The sequence below is a fragment of the Malaclemys terrapin genome, chromosome 24 (assembly GCF_027887155.1).
Source record: "Malaclemys terrapin pileata isolate rMalTer1 chromosome 24, rMalTer1.hap1, whole genome shotgun sequence".
Classification (NCBI taxonomy): domain Eukaryota; kingdom Metazoa; phylum Chordata; order Testudines; family Emydidae; genus Malaclemys; species Malaclemys terrapin.
This window is the reverse complement of record NC_071528.1, coordinates 10,064,739-10,082,707: the sequence shown is the minus strand read 5'-3', so window position 1 is coordinate 10,082,707 and position 17,969 is coordinate 10,064,739. Positions and strand designations below refer to the sequence as shown.

General features: G+C 40.8%; 1 protein-coding gene across 3 annotated transcripts in view; it reads right to left on the bottom strand.

The window, feature by feature from the left end:
* Positions 1-2,122: 2,122 nt before the first annotated feature.
* UHRF1 (ubiquitin like with PHD and ring finger domains 1) overlaps positions 2,123-17,969 on the bottom strand; it is a 43,569-nt gene continuing 27,722 nt past the window's right edge. For all 3 annotated transcript variants that reach the window (XM_054013646.1, XM_054013644.1, XM_054013645.1), the window contains 12 exons: positions 14,039-14,145; positions 13,661-13,847; positions 10,927-11,050; positions 10,728-10,835; positions 9,603-9,707; positions 8,124-8,230; positions 6,991-7,153; positions 6,738-6,875; positions 5,129-5,243; positions 4,868-5,025; positions 4,244-4,342; positions 2,123-3,525 (listed from right to left, as the gene is read on the bottom strand). In XM_054013646.1, the coding sequence (XP_053869621.1) occupies positions 3,379-3,525; positions 4,244-4,342; positions 4,868-5,025; positions 5,129-5,243; positions 6,738-6,875; positions 6,991-7,153; positions 8,124-8,230; positions 9,603-9,707; positions 10,728-10,835; positions 10,927-11,050; positions 13,661-13,847; positions 14,039-14,145 (1,558 nt within the window). In that variant the 3' untranslated portion in view covers positions 2,123-3,378. The remainder of the gene's footprint in view (positions 3,526-4,243; positions 4,343-4,867; positions 5,026-5,128; positions 5,244-6,737; positions 6,876-6,990; positions 7,154-8,123; positions 8,231-9,602; positions 9,708-10,727; positions 10,836-10,926; positions 11,051-13,660; positions 13,848-14,038; positions 14,146-17,969) is intronic.

Here is a 17,969-nt window from a genome sequence, read left to right as displayed (position 1 = left end):
TCCAGAGAATCACAGTTGGTATTGCAATCTCATTATAGCATCAATAGGCTGCACTGGGGAAAGTGTCCCTGCTTTCAGCTTGTCAAATGAAGGCCTGTATTCCTACAGAAAAGAGCAGCCTTCTCTGATCAGCCAACTTTCCATGTCAGTAAGTTACCCATGGTGAGACAGTGATTGCATATTCATGGTGAATTACTTCTTCAGTTTATGAATTGAGAAATAATGGAGTGTGAAAAGTTGGGGGAGAAGACCAACAACTGGGAGGAAATTGGAATATGTATCCCATATATCACCTTACCAGCCCTTTTCATTGAATCAATCTATTTCCTGCATGTTGCACAATATGACAGTCCTGTGCAGCAGGATACACTTAGTCACCTTGCATACCTGCATGAGTGACCCCCCCCCTGCAGATTTTCCAACACCAAACTGATTGCCCATAGCCTGACAGCAATTGCCATCCACTTTTCTACTGGCAGAGCAGCTCTCATCTTTGTGTCTGGGAACTGCAGGGCTGGGGTGAGCTTGGCACAGAACTCCAGAACATGGCCTTGTGCATCCAAAAGTTCTGGAACCACTGCTGGTCATTGCAGATTTGGATTATGTTCTAGTCCCACCCCTCTCCTCATTGTACAGGCCCAAAGCCACCACTCCACTATGCGCTCTTGGTCTGTGAATACCCGCAGCAGCTAGTCAGCTTCATTCACGGTCTATTCATCCATTCATCCTCAGTATCCCTGTTATATGTCCAGCTACTGTGGTTCCACAATTAGAAAAATCACTGGCTCAGTCCCACGATTTGTGTTGAATCTCTGTTTTTTAGCAGCAAGATGGAAAAAACAGTGTGGGGGAAAAAAAAGTACATTATTGGATGGAACAGACCTCACAGTCTCACAATTCCCTGAAAGTGATGGTAGCCCACAGTAGACAGCAGCACCACAATACACTGCAAAACTTTCCCCACAAGTTAAAGTGCCAGAGGGCAGTGCAGGGATACGAGGATGTCTATACAAAAAAAGTCTTTAGGTGATACAATTAGCATTGCAGGACGTTGCAGTGGCAAAAGGCAGCCAGATATGAACGCCCACTGCCAAAATAGCGATCAGCAGTATGCCAGCAAAACTTTCTAGTCAAAACATGTGTTCTCCAAGATCCTTCTGCCCCTTGCAGGAACATCTGTACTGCTGTTTTTAGCCCCAAAGCCCAAGCCCCATGAGCCTGAGTCAATTGACCTGGGTTCAGAGACTCTGTACAGTGGATTTTTCTTTGTGGTGTAGACAAACAACAATTTCCAACTGATTGGGGAAGAGGGAAAAGAAGGAAGGTATTAAATGAAGGTAAAAGCCATAGGGAAGTTCCTCAAAGGCAAACAAGAAAACCTTATTCCAATGAATGGTGTCCAACAGATTACATGAAGCACTCTTCTGCACAGTTCAACAGCCCTAAACTGCAGAATGTAAGAGCAAGACAGTTTTTCACAGATAGCTAGATCCTTCATATAAAGAAGTGTACATCTGCAGGAATATTTTACACATGCATTTTGTTTTTCAATTACATCCTACCTCGATATAACACTGTCCTCGGGAGCCAAAAATCTTACTGCATTATAGGTGAAATCGCATTATATCGAACTTGGTTTGATCCGCTGGAGTGCGCAGCCCCACCCCCCTGGAGTGCTGCTTTACCACATTATATCCGAATTAGTGTTCTATAGGGTCGCGTTATATCGGGGTAGAGGTGTACTATATAATCCTCTCTTATAGAGTCAATGCAATAGCTTTCAAAGGTATCTTATCAGTATTGTTATTTTCCACAATCTTATTTGTTACCTTGACAAAAATTGTGACAGAGGTAGAAATCTTAATGAGTTCCTTATAATGAATCACCAATACAATCCTCCAGAACTAGATGTGTCTGAAAATCCATTTCCTTGTTCCCTTTAACAAAAGTGTTAAGAGTATGAAGTTTTCTAAATTCATATTAATTTCTACCTTGTTCTTGCATTTATACTAGATCTAGGGTGGGATTTTCAAAGGAATCCCAATTTAGATTTTAATTAATCTCAATATTGAAATATTTTCACAATCTCAAAACTTAAGGAGACAAAAGGCAAACATTTTAATCTGAAAAGATATTTATTTTGAGAATTTCAACTTGCACATTTTACAAAATGTGACAAATTCAGCAAAAAAACTATAAAAAAAAGTTTTTCCCTAACATATTAACATTATAATTTTAAAAAGGGTAAAAGTTAAAAAACAGGCATATTTGTTCCAGTCTGTGCGCTCTAAAGTGTAATTAAAAAGACCCTGGTATGCTGAGGTATTAAACTGCTAACTTTGGTACTGTTAGGAAAAGACATTCCGTTCACAAAATTAAGGTTTCCTGGTCTCATGTACAATCATCAGATGTTTAATTAACAATTTTCAACAACTTATTCTTCGTTTCTAGGTAGAAATGCAGTGAAAAAGTAAATGCATGTTACGATAATACATCTAGCACCAGGAAAAAACCTTAAAATTTGCAACTCCACACTACTGACATACAGCTACCGTGTTACTTTTACCCAAAAGAAATCCGGCTGGCAATTTAAACATTACAGTGCTTAAAAAAAAAAAAATTGGCAATTCAGACCCCTGTCTTTCCCATAAAGGACCAAAGGCACTTAAAAATGGCTTTAGTATGTTCTACTATGGCATTCTGGATAGAAGATAGCACCTGGTTGAACAAATAGTTCCCTAAGTAAGAGACAAGTCCAACTGAGGTAGTAGTTCTTATTGCCCCAACTACTTGGCTAATGCGTGAAGGCTTTTTGTGGACAAAACTGGTGGGGAATGGCTTTTAATAAAATTTGATACAAGCACAAGGGAAAAAAAGGTTACCAAAAAACAACCTAGGTCACAAGTCATAAGCCAGGAACCATCTTGTACAACTGGAGCATCAAAATGCTGCCACAGAGATACCCAGATCTATTTTTATGGCCAAATCCATAGACTTCATAAAGATTGTTCTAAGCAAATAAGCCATTTTCTGAATGAATACAAAAATATAGGGAACATTGAGAACTTTGTCATGATCTTTAGCAGCCTTACCGGAAGAAGTTTGTAATTCCATTAAAAAAAACAAAAAAACAAAAAACCACACTGTGCTGATGAATGGCAGGTTTCAGGGGGGAAAAAAAAGGGAGCTCAAAATCCAACATTAAACAAAAACAAAATACCCACAAACATACAAAAGAAGATTTCGCAAAGTTTATAGATTTTATAACAAGGAAGACTTAAAACTTTTTTGGGGAAGGGAAACTATTTCTTTAAATTAAGCCCACTGAAAACCCAATAACAAGTTTAAACAAAACGAAGTTAGAAGTGCTTTACAGAATCATCGTCCATTGCCATAACCAGGGAAGAGCTGAGTTAGAAGGGCCTGCAGCGTTTCGTTCACCTGCATAGTATAGTTTTTGCCAAGATCGTAGCGACAAGCTGGACAACTATACACGTCTGCTCTAAAGGATCGATCCAAACAATCCTGGGAGAGGAAAGAAACAGAAGAGACATTAAGAGATTAAGTTGCAGAGCTTCACTCGTTTTACACAGCCCTTATTGGGCAGAGGAGAAGGTATGCGCAAAGTCAATTCACTTGAAAAAACCCAGATTGGCTGCTATTTGACAGTGGAAGTATTTGCAAGTTTTCTTCTGTGAAGAGATTTGGTCAGACACAAGGTTTAAATACATGATATGGATTGTTTCAATATATGATTACACTATGAAAGAGCAAGAACTCCACAGTTGCTAAGAACAGTCACTGTCTCTGCAGGAAATAATTCACAACAGTTCTCACAATCATATTTACAAGTCTGTCAAGAGTTAAAGTGGGGGGCACGAGGTGGGTGAGGCAGTATCTTGTCCCGCTAATATCCTGGTACCAACGACCCTGCAAACAATAGTTAAATAGGCTAGCAGGCTTACTCAACCAACAGTGATTAATCTTTTGCTGTCTCTTACTCAGATGCTGGCAGGAAAGAACAGTGGATAGTCCATTACAGGCACTTCTGTGTCACAGAATATTCAAGTAATCATTCACGTGACCGTAACAAAGATAGAAAGACACCTTGATTTACTTTTGAGAAGAACTATTACATAACGGTCAAGCCATAATACAATTCTTAAAGGCTGTAGAGAAGTTTTATTCTGAATAGGGAAATTCACAGCTTTCTTACTGGGCAACAGACATCCTGGCTACTCACCTTGCACACATTATGCTGGCACACTGTTGTGACTGGCCGAAATACCACCTCCTGACAGCAAATACACAGGAAGGTTTCTTCCACTTTATTCAGGAATTTCTAGGAGAGAAAATACAGAGTCATTCCATTACTACTGTTCTCCAAACATGCAGCACAATCCAAAATTACTGAAGACACCATTCATGAAACTGCAAAATGCTAGAGACTTTTTTAAATTGAAGATGAAAGCAGAATATTCTGTAGAATTCCAAGAAAGGAACCTAAATTACAACAGATTACCCCAATCAGAATATTTAGTATTCAATTTGAGTCATGCTATGGACTTCCAGGTAGCAAAACAGCAGTTGACATAATTGAATGGAAGTAGTTTCTGGAAGTTATTCTTGTCTGAAGAGCTTACAACAACTGAGGAAGCCAGAAACAGGATTCAATGCACAACAGTCCTGGCTGCAGCATTCTGAATGAAGATAGCCATCCCTTCACCCTTGCTGACTCAAAGGAATGTTTCCCATGGAACTCAGCGAGGCTATTCCCCTGTAAGTAGTGAGGCCAAGAGGCACAGGTCTGAAGACAAACAGGTAGCTATTGCTACTACAGTTCTGGGATGAGGAGTATCTGACATACCGGTCCATCCTTGAGAGCTTCTAGTACTTCATTCCATAGTTTTTCATTGGATTCATCATCTTTAATAAGGGTCTTTTGCTGGGATGTCAGCTTGTACGGCTCAACTTTAGTCTTTTTTGGAGTCCCTCTAGGAGAGGCGGGGAGCTTTATCTCATCACCTAAAAAAGCATGTGGACCTTTTTAGAGACAAAATATTCAGCTTGCTAAAGCACTAAAAGAGCTAAAGAAAGTTTGCCACCTTCACTTGCCTATTATACCAACCTGCTGATTTCCTTTTCCTCTTTCCCTTCCCTGGTGTTTCACACTCTTCATCGCCTCTCTTATTTTCTTTCTCCTTATCTTTGTTTGCAACAGCTTCCAAATACCCCTCAGGATACTGGGGGAGGAGCGGCGGGGGGGGGGGGGGGGGGGGAGGGCAGGGAAGATGGAGGAGAAAAAATATCAGATGCAAACGTACCACTCTCATTGGTAGGACCTCTCAGATTAGGTTACACCAAAAATGATCTAAAGCCAGTTTAGAAAGATGTTCAAGTTTTCAATCCCCTGCCCCTCCTCCTTTGGAAAACATGTCAGGCTCAGGCTACAGAAAATGAGAAACGTCAAGCTTTCTGGTTTCCTATTCCATAATTTTACAGACAAATGGTAGGGAAAAGTCTATGTAAACAAATGGTAGGAACAAGATATCATGCTACAATTATGCCATTTAATAACTTTAAATTTAGTAATGGTACTTATCAGTAGATTATATTAAACACACTGCAAGGATTTCAGGCAGCAACTTCTCCTAGAAAACCCAAGACAAAGAATAAATTTGGCAGAATAAATTTGGCCATTATTTGCTTGTAACCTGGGATTCTGTGAACCAATCTCAAAAGAGATCCATTAAGTAGCATCTTCCTGGCTCCAAGAGTTCAATTTTCCTACTGATAAATACATTGCTGACAAGTAACACTGGGAACCACTGCTAGCAAATAAATCAATAAAAATTGCAGTTCTACTCCAAAAAAGTGACACAAATTTGTAGTGTGAGATTCCATGTTTATTATATCTCAATGACCCCAGATCAATTTCACTTTAGTAAAATTCCCTTTATTAGTAACTATCTGTTCAACAAGCTCAAACTGGCCTCTGGAAGTTAAGATTTATTCCTAATTTGTACATCACCACCTGTAAGATTTCATGGGCCAAATTTTGCCTATACAATCCTATTGTTCAGGTCCAAATAACAGCAGAATTTGGCCCTGCTATTAGACATTAACCATTCTGTTGTTGATGTGCTAACCAGAAGAGAATCTCAATTCAACCTACCTTAAACTGTGCTGGTTCTGCAGCAATAGGAGTAAAAATTTAATGTAGTAAGGTGAACAGGCAGAACTCTCGGCACTTAGATCACACTTGTGATTAAGAAGGTGCCAATTTCCACTGACCATAACCACTCACCCTATGACCAGCTCTGAGGGAAATAGGAAGGGGTGGCACCTTTGAGCGTTATGAAGACAAGATCTTCAGATACATTTGCTAGCAGAGTACAAGCAGCAAAACTCTATATTCCACAGAACACCAGTTTGGGATAGAAGAGTTCCAGTAGGACTAAGTACATTTTGCCTGTATTTTGGAGTAAACAGTGAATAGATTCCACTAAACCAAGTTTAGTTTTCAGATATGCTAATAGACTGGTAACAAATAATTCACAGTAATAAAGGTGCAATAGCCCTCAATCGAGGAAGTACTATACTAATTCTTAAGTTCCTCCTTCAAACAGACAAAGCAGAGAATCCTAACACATCTGCCAAGGTAAAAGGACAATAAAACAATCCTTGCACTCCTCCTAGTTTTCAGCAGGAACAGTTAGTTAATAAGAATTATGTACCTGCATTGTTAGGCCAAGCTTTTTCATCCTGTCCTTCCCTTCCTTGGTCCAGGGGGCAGGCTCCTCATCATCCCTCCTAAGTAGGTAACGCCACACTAAAAAGCCAGATTTCCCAGTCTCAGGCCAATATTTCACAACCTAAAAGGAAGGACATAAGACACTTATAAGCTACAGAAACATATTTCTGCCATAACCAGACATCAATCTTCATCATCCTCTCCCAATTAATTCCAAGATAGGAATGTCTGCTTACCTTGTATATTCCATCATATCGGTTTCCCTCTCGGGGAGCATATTTGCTGTGTTTGCCTCCCTTTACATTCCTCACCACTCTGACTGGCTTCCCAGCTCTCCAATCCTTGGCCTCTGCTCCATCTTTATCATTGATGGGGGCACTGCAGTTAAGAGCCAGAGCTCTGCAAGAATAAACCAATTTAATGTATTTACTAAGGAAGAACTATCCAGAAGCAGATATGAAATAAGAAAAGCCTGGTAATAAGCCTATAGAAAGGATATGAATATGAAGTACGGTAAGGTAGTACTAATGTTCAATACCCCTCTGAGCAGCACATATATCAAAGCCAAAGCAGGAAACACAACATGGAATTGTATGAAGCAGAACAGAGATATACAGCCAAGATTCACCAGTGCTGGTAGTTTCTCAGTCACTGTTACCATGCAGTCTGACATGACCGGTTTTGCTCAGGCACTATTCCCTTTTCAGTAGTGGGATTTACTTATTATTGCCAATACGACTCTCTGCGGTAAGGAAGGTATTCAATCTTCCAAAATTCCAGGTAACAGTATGGAATCTTGCCCACCCATTTTGTTTATTCCTTTGCCCAGACAAAAAGTGAGAAATATTAACTTTCAGGAAAGGCCAAGCAATCACCTGGGTATAAACATGATAATGGTCCTCATCACCAAATTTTAATACAGAATATCACATGGATTGCCTGTCCTGCCTTTCTCAATTACCTCCCATTCACAAACACATCTTCTTGCCAACAAGAGTACCTGATTATTTGGAAGAGTACGAACATAAAAGTGTTTTTAGTTGTTTTAATGTAATTTAGCAGCTAAAAATAAGGTGGAGAAGAACAGTTCTATGTGACTTGCCATCTCCGCAGATCAGTAGCAAGTGCTGTACAGATCATGAATGTACTACAGGCTACAGTTTGAAAACTTGTGTTCTAATTCATCCCTCTGTTCTTGGAAGTTGCAGCAAATATTAAATCTGGGGTCTAATCCCATTTCCAGTGTCCTACTGGGAATTTTCCCATTACACATTGATGTATAACCATCATGCACAGCGAAGCCATAACTTTGAAGATCTCTCTTAGTTTTGGTTAAAGTTTCATGAGGCACAGCGTGAATGTTTCCAACCTGTTCATGTTGGTGAGTTTTTGATCACAAGATTGTTCCGCCGTACGTTTGTTTCCAGAAAGATCACGACCTCCACTCCCCGTGTAAGTGAAAGAATTTCCATGATCCTGAAATATACATTGATTGTTCAGTAATTCATACTCACAAAATAGTTGAAACAAAATAATACAGATCTAGTGCAATAGTACAGAGTAATACAGTGATCTAGTGGAGAGAACAGGGGATTCAGATTCTTAATCCCAGCTCTGCCAGATTCAGTTGTCCTATGGGTCCTTGTGCTGAGGTAACCACTACAAAAGGAGCCACAGGACAGGTGCAAGGTGACTCCTGGTGTACAGCACCAGTAAAAGGGACTTGTAAAGGTGTTGGCAGTCCCTGTGCACCCACTTGTGATCAGCTCTAGCACTGCAGGGGAACCTCAACCTCACCTTTTCCAAATGGGCATCAATAAATTCACTTTAAACAGATCTGGGGGAGGAAAAGCCAACACATACTAACAAAACAGCATAACCACTTTCCAAAGATTTCAGGAAAGGAGCAATTACAATAAACATGTCATACAGTCCTCACCTCAGGACTCAGAGTTCCAAAACTTAAAACTCTCGAACAAAGTCAAGTTTGGTCAGGCTAGTCTCCTGCTGCCAGAGAGGAGCCACTTCCTACTGCACAGCTTCTGTTCCGCTCTCCCTTACCCAGCTTCCTATTTAAATAGCCCAGGGAAGGGCCAACAGCACAAGTTACAAGGGCTCCCCACTAGCCTGCATCAGGAAATCAAACCAGCCCTTGCAGCCCTAGAATTAGGGGGATACAATTTACCTCCCCTTGGTCCTTGCAATAGTAGACATAAGTCTGCCAAAGACTGACCTTGTGGCAAGTAAACTTAAGCCTTAGGCCACTGGGCAGTCCAGTTACATTTTATGTTTTCAACTATTTCATGGATTGTGGAGGCACCCATTGGGGGAAATAAGGCTGGGAAGAGGTGGAAGAATGAGAAGTATTCTTGGGCAAAGCCAGTGCCAGTCAAACCTATTCACCCCACAAAGCCAATGGGCAAATACTTAACAGTAGTGGTTCAATTGTACTTCCTAACTCTGTGCTGAATACTGTTGACACAGGGAGATATGGCAAGGAGGGAAACAGGAGGTTCTCTGGGCACTTTTTGGAGTGGGAAATGGGTCTCCTAAGAAGAGGACAGTGTTTCCTGGAGAGGGGATAGGCTGCACAAGTGTCATAAGCTTACTTAACTTGTCCCTGACCCTCTTTCCAAGCAAAAATATCCTATTATTCAGGGTTATGTTTTTTCTTTGCCTGGTACTCCCTGTCTGAACTGGTGTTAAGTTCTTCAGATGAAAGATGTGATGTAGAATGTAGAGTATCAGATGAACTCAAGTTTTTGTTTTAAATACAAAAGTGTAATTCAGTACTCTGGGATCTTTTATAGAGAAGATCAACAAGTAAACAGTTCCAAGATTCACTTACTAGATCATCTTCATAACCTCCTGCCAGGACCAGGGAGTAAGCACCATCATTGCTCCTGCCATGTATACCTGCTACATGGGGCCTGTGAACACCAGATTCACTCACCTAGAAGAGATGAGTAGAGTTTACTGGACAGCTGTTCCAACAGGCCACAAATAGCTGCAATTATTTAGCACCAAAATGAATCAATGCATGTGCACAACTAAGTTGCTGATGGCCCGCACAACTTCTTCGGTTTTTGTTTTCCTTATCGTTTTCAGATATTTGTATGTACAAAAATAGAATCTTTTCAGGTATTCCTATTTACCCGTATCAAGAAATATCTAATATTACACATCTTCCAACAGATAAGGGTCCTGACTTGTTGCCCTGCACAATGTGCAGTCATTTACACCAGTGCAAAGTGTGTGTAAAATACCGTCAAATCAAAACATTCGCATTTTGCATCTGCTTTGCCCAAGGTGTAGAGAAACAATTAATTGGGCCCTATAACTTCAGGTTGAAGAGAGAAGGAACAGATGAAGTCTTAAGAGTAACCCATAAAGGACAAATCCACTTTTTTCCCCCTCCAACAATAGCTTGACTATGTGAAGGTAATCATCAGAAATTCAGGTTTTATCTTAATGTTTGTGCTGGAAGACTGCCAACTAAACTACTAGTAGGTATATGATATTCCAGATCCCAAGGAAGTGAAACTATTGAGAGGGAAAGCAATTTTATTCCAACTGTTCATAACACAACAGTTGGGGGGGCGGGGCAGAAAGCGTTCTGGTTAATTCAGTTCACACTCCTCACTCCCTTCAATTATGGGGTGAAAGGACCCTCCTTTTCATATATCTAGGGCCTCAAAGGAAGTTTTCAGCAAGACTGTAGAAGATTATTTTTTCTGTCTGCTTGTGTTTGTATTTTTAAAATGTTACACTTTTGATGTAAAAAAGACACGAAAGACAAAACAATTCCCCACACTTTACATTCGCAACAGACAAAGCCAGTCTTTTCCTCTCTGCACGTTGAAGTCCTGTGGCAAGTGTGCCAACATAGCTTCTGTTTCAAATTCCTTGGGCAAGAGTTACATCGTTCCTATTTCCCACTCTGGAAGTTCACTCCAGCACTGTTATTTCATACCTGGACTCTGAATTTCCACATGGTGCCAACTGGAACCCCAGGAATTGGTCCATAATGGTTAGAGGGGACAATGGTACATTCCCTCGTGCGACCCACACATGCCATACCCTGTTTCAATAAGAAAGCCAGATCTAAGAACTGCCATCAATCATCATGCTTTACATATTAAGATACAAGACAAAACAAGCTTTACACCAACCTTGCCCCAGTCTCTCTGAGAGGATGAATTAGCAGATGCCATCTTTGCCTTCTTTTTACTTTCTTTTAACTTCTCTCCTGCTAAAACCACTTCACTTGCATCATTCCGACATTCAGGGCAATACCTAGAATTGCCAGTCAATAAAAATTAGTTTGTGGTAGCCCCTCAAGTTAAAAATGGTGTTTTTCTTAGAATGTATTGGTGGGTTATAAAGTAGAAACTTGGGAAGCTTATCTGAAGTTGTGTACACCCCTATACTGACAGCCTCTCGACAACAGAATTAAAATTGTACTAAATAAAGCTGTTAGGACAGGGTTCTCGCACAGCTTTCCTGGCTGTTTCTGAGAAATATTATAAACCCAAGTTACGGAATGTTGGAATAGAGCATGTGGAAGAGAAAAGAATGTTAACGTACAGCATGTTTTAACTGACATGGTTCTCAAAAAAGGCCTGTTCATGATGGGTAAGGTAAGACATACACAAAGTCTGGAATAGCTGTTCAACTGGCTGGCATCATTCTGACTCCACTATGGATAGGATCTGCATGTGACTGCAACCTGTACTGAAAACAAGTTGCCTCATTCCCATTCTGCCAAAGGGCTACATTCTTTCCTATCAATGAAGGCTACAAGTCAGATTAGCAACTGTAAAGATCACATTGACAAGAGAGCATTTATCAGATAAGATATCTAGAGGTCCTAGTTTTAAAAAATACATAAGCTATCACCTCCACAACAATGCAGCATTGAGAGAAGAGCCCCTACTACTCCACCCCACCCAATCTAGTTATTTTGCTTGCCCAAGTTGAGATGCCTTAAAAGGGACTTGATTCTCAGAGTACTGAAGACCCCTTTAAGGAGTCAGCTTAGGCAATCCCTTCCACCCCAAAAAATCACTAATCACTCTAGAAAATTTAGTCCAAGGAGACCAGGAGAAAGTTTTAACTTGTGAAATATATGCACTGCATATTTTCAAACTTGACTGGCTAGTGTTAACAGCAACAAAGTGGCTGCTTATTTTGCTTTCCACAAATCAGCACTGTTCATAGAACTAGCATTCAGTAAACTTACCTATAAGAAGAGTAATAATCTGGCTGAAGAAACCTCATGCTTATGATGCTATAAACTTTGCTTTGTTACTAAATGTATTTTAGATTTTTAACTGAATCACAGACCTGGTTTTCATATGTTTCTGTAAGAAGCCCAGCATATTTTTAGGCCTGGTCCCCACTAAGTCCCCACTTCGGACTAAGGTACGCAAATTCAGCTACGTTAATAACATAGCTGAATTCGAAGTACCTTAGTCCGAACTTACCGCGGTCCAGACGCGGCAGGAAGGCTCCCCCGTCGATGCCGCGTACTCCTCTCGGCGAGCTGGAGTACCGGCGCCGACTGCGAGCACTTCCGGGATCGATCCATCGCGTCTTAACCAGACGCGATAAATCGATCCCAGAACATAGATTGCCTGCCGCCGGACCCTCCGGTAAGTGAAGACAAGGCCTTAGTACTATAAACAAACATTTATGTTTCAGCAAATGCTGCAAAGCTCAAAACAGTCTTAGGGCTTGTCTGCACTTACTGGGGGATCAACGAGCAGTGATCGATGCAGCGGCTGTCAATTTAGCAGGTCTAGTTAAAACCCGCTAAATCAACCGCAGATCACTCTCCAGTCGACATTGCATAGTGGGGACCCCGCGGTAAGTAGTTCTAAGCTACGTCGATTTGAGTTATGCTATTCACGTAACTCAAATTGCGTAGCTTAGATAGAATTTCCCCTGTAGTGTAGACAAGGCCACATTCACAGAGATCCATCCCAATTTAGAGAAGGCATAGCTGAATAGGGCTGGTAACGTCTTACGCAGCTACGTCCCAATACTTCTAGAAGGTATAGCCTCCATCAAAACAAGTATTTACATTTAGGCCTTTTTGTGTATAGTCCAGGCCTATCTACACTACAGCAGCTATAGCAGCACAGCTATGACACTGCAAGTGTGACGTTGTAGCGCCATATAGTGTAAACCAGTGGTTCTCAACACATGGCCCAATCAGCATACAGCTGCAGCCCAAGTGACATCCTCAGGGCCATATGGGTAGAATATATAGTGTATGGATGCGGCCCACATGACACAGCTGCATATACAGCCCCCACTGGTAAATAGGTTGAGAGCCACTGGCGTAAACGCTTTCTAGATTAACTACATTGACAAAGGCTTTTCCATCAATCACTCTCTCCAACAGGTGGTGCTAGGTCAACAGAAAAATTCTGTAGACCTAGCCACATCTACACTGGTTGTTTGGGTGACCTAAGTACAGTGCTCAGAGAGTGTGACATTTTTCATAGCCTTAAGTGACATAGCTAAGTCAGTCTAATTTTTGAGCACAGACAGGCCAAAGCTGCAGAAATGTCTCTGACGGTGTGTTAATAAATTTTGTTAAACAAGAGCAAAATCTCTTGGAATCAATTTAAAAAAAAAATCAACTTAAACCTGAATTATAGTAATTAAATAGGGAAAGGAATTGACTTGAGCTAAAACTAAATAGCTACAATTCAGCTTTAAATTGATTTTAATATCATTCATGAGGTCTTGCTCTGGAATAACAAAATTGGTTAAAAACACACACCTTCACAGACGTGTGTGTGTCTGTGTGCGCGCGCACGCACAAGGCCTTACACTTTTCACCACCTAAAGCCTACATACAATTTACAAGCCTGAACAGGCATTTTTATGACTTACCAGTCCTCATCATCTGGTATGCTACTAAGGGGAGGGTTGAGGCAGTAGATGTGGAAAGCCATGTCACACTCATCACACATTAGCTGTTTATCTGGATCCTGTTTACCTCCACACACATGACAGGCACACATCCTGCAGGTCTTGTTTGGGTTGTCTTTACAATGTTTACACACTGGTCCACTCTGCCCTATGAACATACAGAAACCACAATTACTGCTGCTTCAGATTTCAGAAAAGACTAGTTACACTAAAATGGACAAAAAGCCTCAACCACAAACATATTAAAAAGTTTAATTTTCTTGGGTATCCAATACTAAAATCATAACAATAGGATGTAGTGTAAAGTTTAAGGGCAACATTTAAAAAAAAAAAACTCACTTTTTAACGGGCTGGTGCTAGCTGGACTAACACTGCCAGGTTCTTCAATTTTGTAAATTTCATCCACAAAGATAATTCTACAGTCATTCAAGGAATCACCAGCATCCCTAAGGGGAGAAATGCATAAGTCAAGAAAATCAGCCTTTAAACAAACACACCTCACTGCTGCACAGATATACTATGTAATGCAGGCTGGGAGGCAGGTGCAATATATCCTGGATCACAAGTAGTTTCAATGAAGCAACTGATCATCTTGTACGTGATCCAGATAACAGATTTATAATAGTCAATGAGGCAACAGCACTGTAGCTATGTTGCTCTAGTGCCCATAGTATAGATATGGCCCTAGTCTGCAGCTGGACAGGAGCAACAGTACTAAGCGCTGGTCTATACCCTATTTTTGGGCAGCTATACTGATTTAGAAACAGATCTAGTTAAAGGTAATATAAAAAACCCTAGTATAGATGCAGTTATTCCCGTATAAAAGTGCTTTATAGTTATAGTGGTGCAAAACCTGTGTGTAAAGAAGTCTTAAAAATGTGTTAAATTCCCCAAGTCTCTGCAATGGAGCGTTAAATGGTGATTGGGTTCTGAGTTGAGTGCTAACTATGCTGTTTTGTTTCTTTAAAAAGCATGCCAGTAATGCCTGTTCTTACAAAAAAGACAGGAGCTTTAATCAATTCATTCCAAGGAGCTATTTTAGTCAAGTTAGGGCTATTATGTAAAACAAAAGCTTTGTTTACGCAGCTGGTCATTTCTTCCCAAGCTCTAGTGTCTGCTCCTCCACTACAGCATGTCCACCCTCCCCAACTGTCTTTTCCACATCCACCTGGAACATGCCTGCCCTATGCCACTGCCCCTCTGCCATTGGCCAACCAATGCCTCTTCAATCCAGTTCCATAGCAAATTCCTCTTCTATTAACAGTCTCTTTACCTTAGCTGCACTTTGACTACCCAACAATTCAGGGTAGTTTCCAGCACCTCTAGCCTGATCTCCACCCCGCCCACCCATATTGTTCTTTGTTTTGAGGTAGCATCTAGGAGCTCTAGTCATGGACCAGGACCCCACCTAGATTCCAAATGGAGAACAAAAGACAGCCTCTGCCTGAAAGTTTACAATCCTTACCACCAACCTGAATTCCTTTTCACATTAAATACATTCACCCATGAATTGCAGAATTTGAACCTACAGCTCAAAAGAGTTTCTCAGCAAAAACTATGCTTAAATTACTACGATATCCTCAAAAGGTTGCAAACTTTTATTATGGAAACTGAACACCCCATGTGCCACCCTCCATCCCCGTCTTTTTCATGAACTCCCTACATTTCCTCCCAATCTCTTCTGTGCCAGGGTCTCTGTGCCTCCCATACCAGGGTCCCCCATTCTGCCCCCACACCAATGGCTCTGTGCCATTCCTATATCCACCCATGGCATGCATTGTGTGTTCCCCATTCCAGGTCTAGAGTGTATCCCTATTGCTCCCACACCTTCCATTCCCCCTAACCAGGATCCTCCAATCTCTCATCACCCACTAGGGATTCTGCGTGCCCCCCTAAAACACAAAGGCCCGTTGGTGATTCACTGTTCTGTGTCAGTAACAGTTGTCAGGCCTGACATACTCACTACATCTAACAGTGTTAAGATATATACCCAAAAGGTGTCATGTAACATCTCATTGGAAAAACTAACAACTCACTTATCATTAATATTAGAGTGATATATGTGTAGGTCATGTACAAAAGATGTAAGCATGTGCTAGAATTATATTCTGAAAGTGTGTTTGGCAAGGAATGCATAAGCACACTGTGCCTTAGTCAAGGGAACATGTATTTGCCTGGTCATCAGGCAGAGACAACAAAGATACGTTAACACATAAGGTAAACAAACCTAGCAAGCTAACAAACAGGAGAGAGAAGCTTAGTCTGGGCTTACTTTTCAAAGAATACATTTTAAAGGTTGCCTGGACTATAAAAAGAAAGGGGAGAAAACTACCTACTGGTCCATCACCCGGGGACCAGAGCTCTTGAAATCACAGAACATTGGGTCCTTCAACCAAGGCAGCTGAAGTCTCTAGGGACTGAATATAGGTGAGAAACCTCAGCAAAGATTGTAACTTGCCGAAGTTACATTTTCATCTTAGAAACATATTTTTACTTATTTGTAACCCTTTCTATCTTTACTCCTTATAGTTGGCATCACTCAAGCCTCTGACTTTTTGTTTAATAAGTGTTTTACTTTTACTCTAAACCAATTCAGTGCTGTGATTGAAATAAGTGTTTGTCAAAAACTCATTAATTTAATGAGTTGCAGTATATTGACTCTTTAAAGGAACAACAAACTTAATAACCACTTGTGAATGTTCCAGGAGAGGACTGGATGCTACAGAGGCAGACTGTTTCAAGAAAATTCAAGACGAAGTGGGTGTTCGGTCACTTTTCAAAAAGTAACTGCGTGGTGGAAGCGCGGGTGTGACTTGCACACTGCCTGTTAGTGTCAGGGCTTTGAGCCACAGCAGCATTAGCATTTAAGGCAACCAAAGTTGCAGAGCAAGTCCTGACAATCCCTTAGTGGTCTGGGCTAAAACACAAAACATCACCCTCCTCCCACATTCCAGCATGCTCCATTCTTCCCTCCCTATGGCAGGGCTCTGTATGAACTCTCATTACTCTCTTCCCTCACATGTAAGGGACTGCGTGCGCCCACCTTTCCCCCTCCCCTGACACCAGGGTCCCCTATTCTCCCTTCACATTCCAGGGACTCAAGTATCAGAGGGGTAGCTGTGTTAGTCTGGATCTGTAAAAAGCAGAGTCCTGTGTGGGAATGTGGCATTTGGAGGCATCAATGGTCAGAACCCTATTGATTTTTAGGGAATTCAGAAAACTAAAAATGGGGGGGCAAATGGAGTCTCAGATGCCTGACGAAGTGGGCATTCACCCACGAAAGCTTAGGCTCCAATACATCTGTTAATCTTAAAGGTGCCACAGGCCTCTCTGCTGCTTGTTCCAAGGACTGTGTGCACTTCCTCCTGCGCCATTATTCTTTTTTCGGTCTTGGAGAAAAGTCAGTGTGTCAATACATTAAAACTATTGATATGATGAGCAAAGATGAGGTTTATTATGCTAGGAAGTGTTAATGGATACCATCAAGCAGTTCTTTGATCTGTAGACAATTGCAGAGGTTCTAGGTTCTAGAAGCTAGGGTTATGCTAAGGAGCTGGGAGAGACTCCATTTGCCCCCCCATTTTTAGTTTTCTGAATTCCCTAAAAATCAATAGGGTTCTGACCATTGATGCCTCCAAATGCCACATTCAATTACTTCATTACATACAAACAAAAATGCCACTGATTTGAGTATAAGCCCTTCACAAGGTTGGACAAAAATGTGCAAATTAAAAACGGGCACCAAAAACAAAATAGAAGTGTGCAGATAAGACCTAGGGAAAAAAATTTAACATTTAAATGTAATAAACAAAGATGAGGATATCATGTAGGCACAGAACACTCCCTTTTTTTTTTTTAAATATACTTTCTTTTTCAAAGGCATGGGTTCATAGGGTCCAGATATTTGCATATACCTTCATGTTCTAGATCAGAACTTGGTCAAAAAGGAGCTTAACATGGCAACCTACACACAAAGGGATTTTTCTACACAGCATTTGTAAAATGAAAACAATTAGTTGACTTTCTCTCTCTCTCTCTTTTTTTTAAGTTATTGAGAAAGATTTTTACCTGACTGTTGACCTTTCCTGACAATGTTCATAATCAAATCTGGGCTAGTGAATTAAAACTAGCAAGTGGGACTCACTAGTCTAATATCTGTTGTCCAAATCAAAATGAACCACAGAAGTAAAACAAATGGCTAAGAGTTAGAATTTTACATTCCATTCAGTTGGTTATGGTGCTAAGACGACTAACAAAGTCTGCTTTTTTA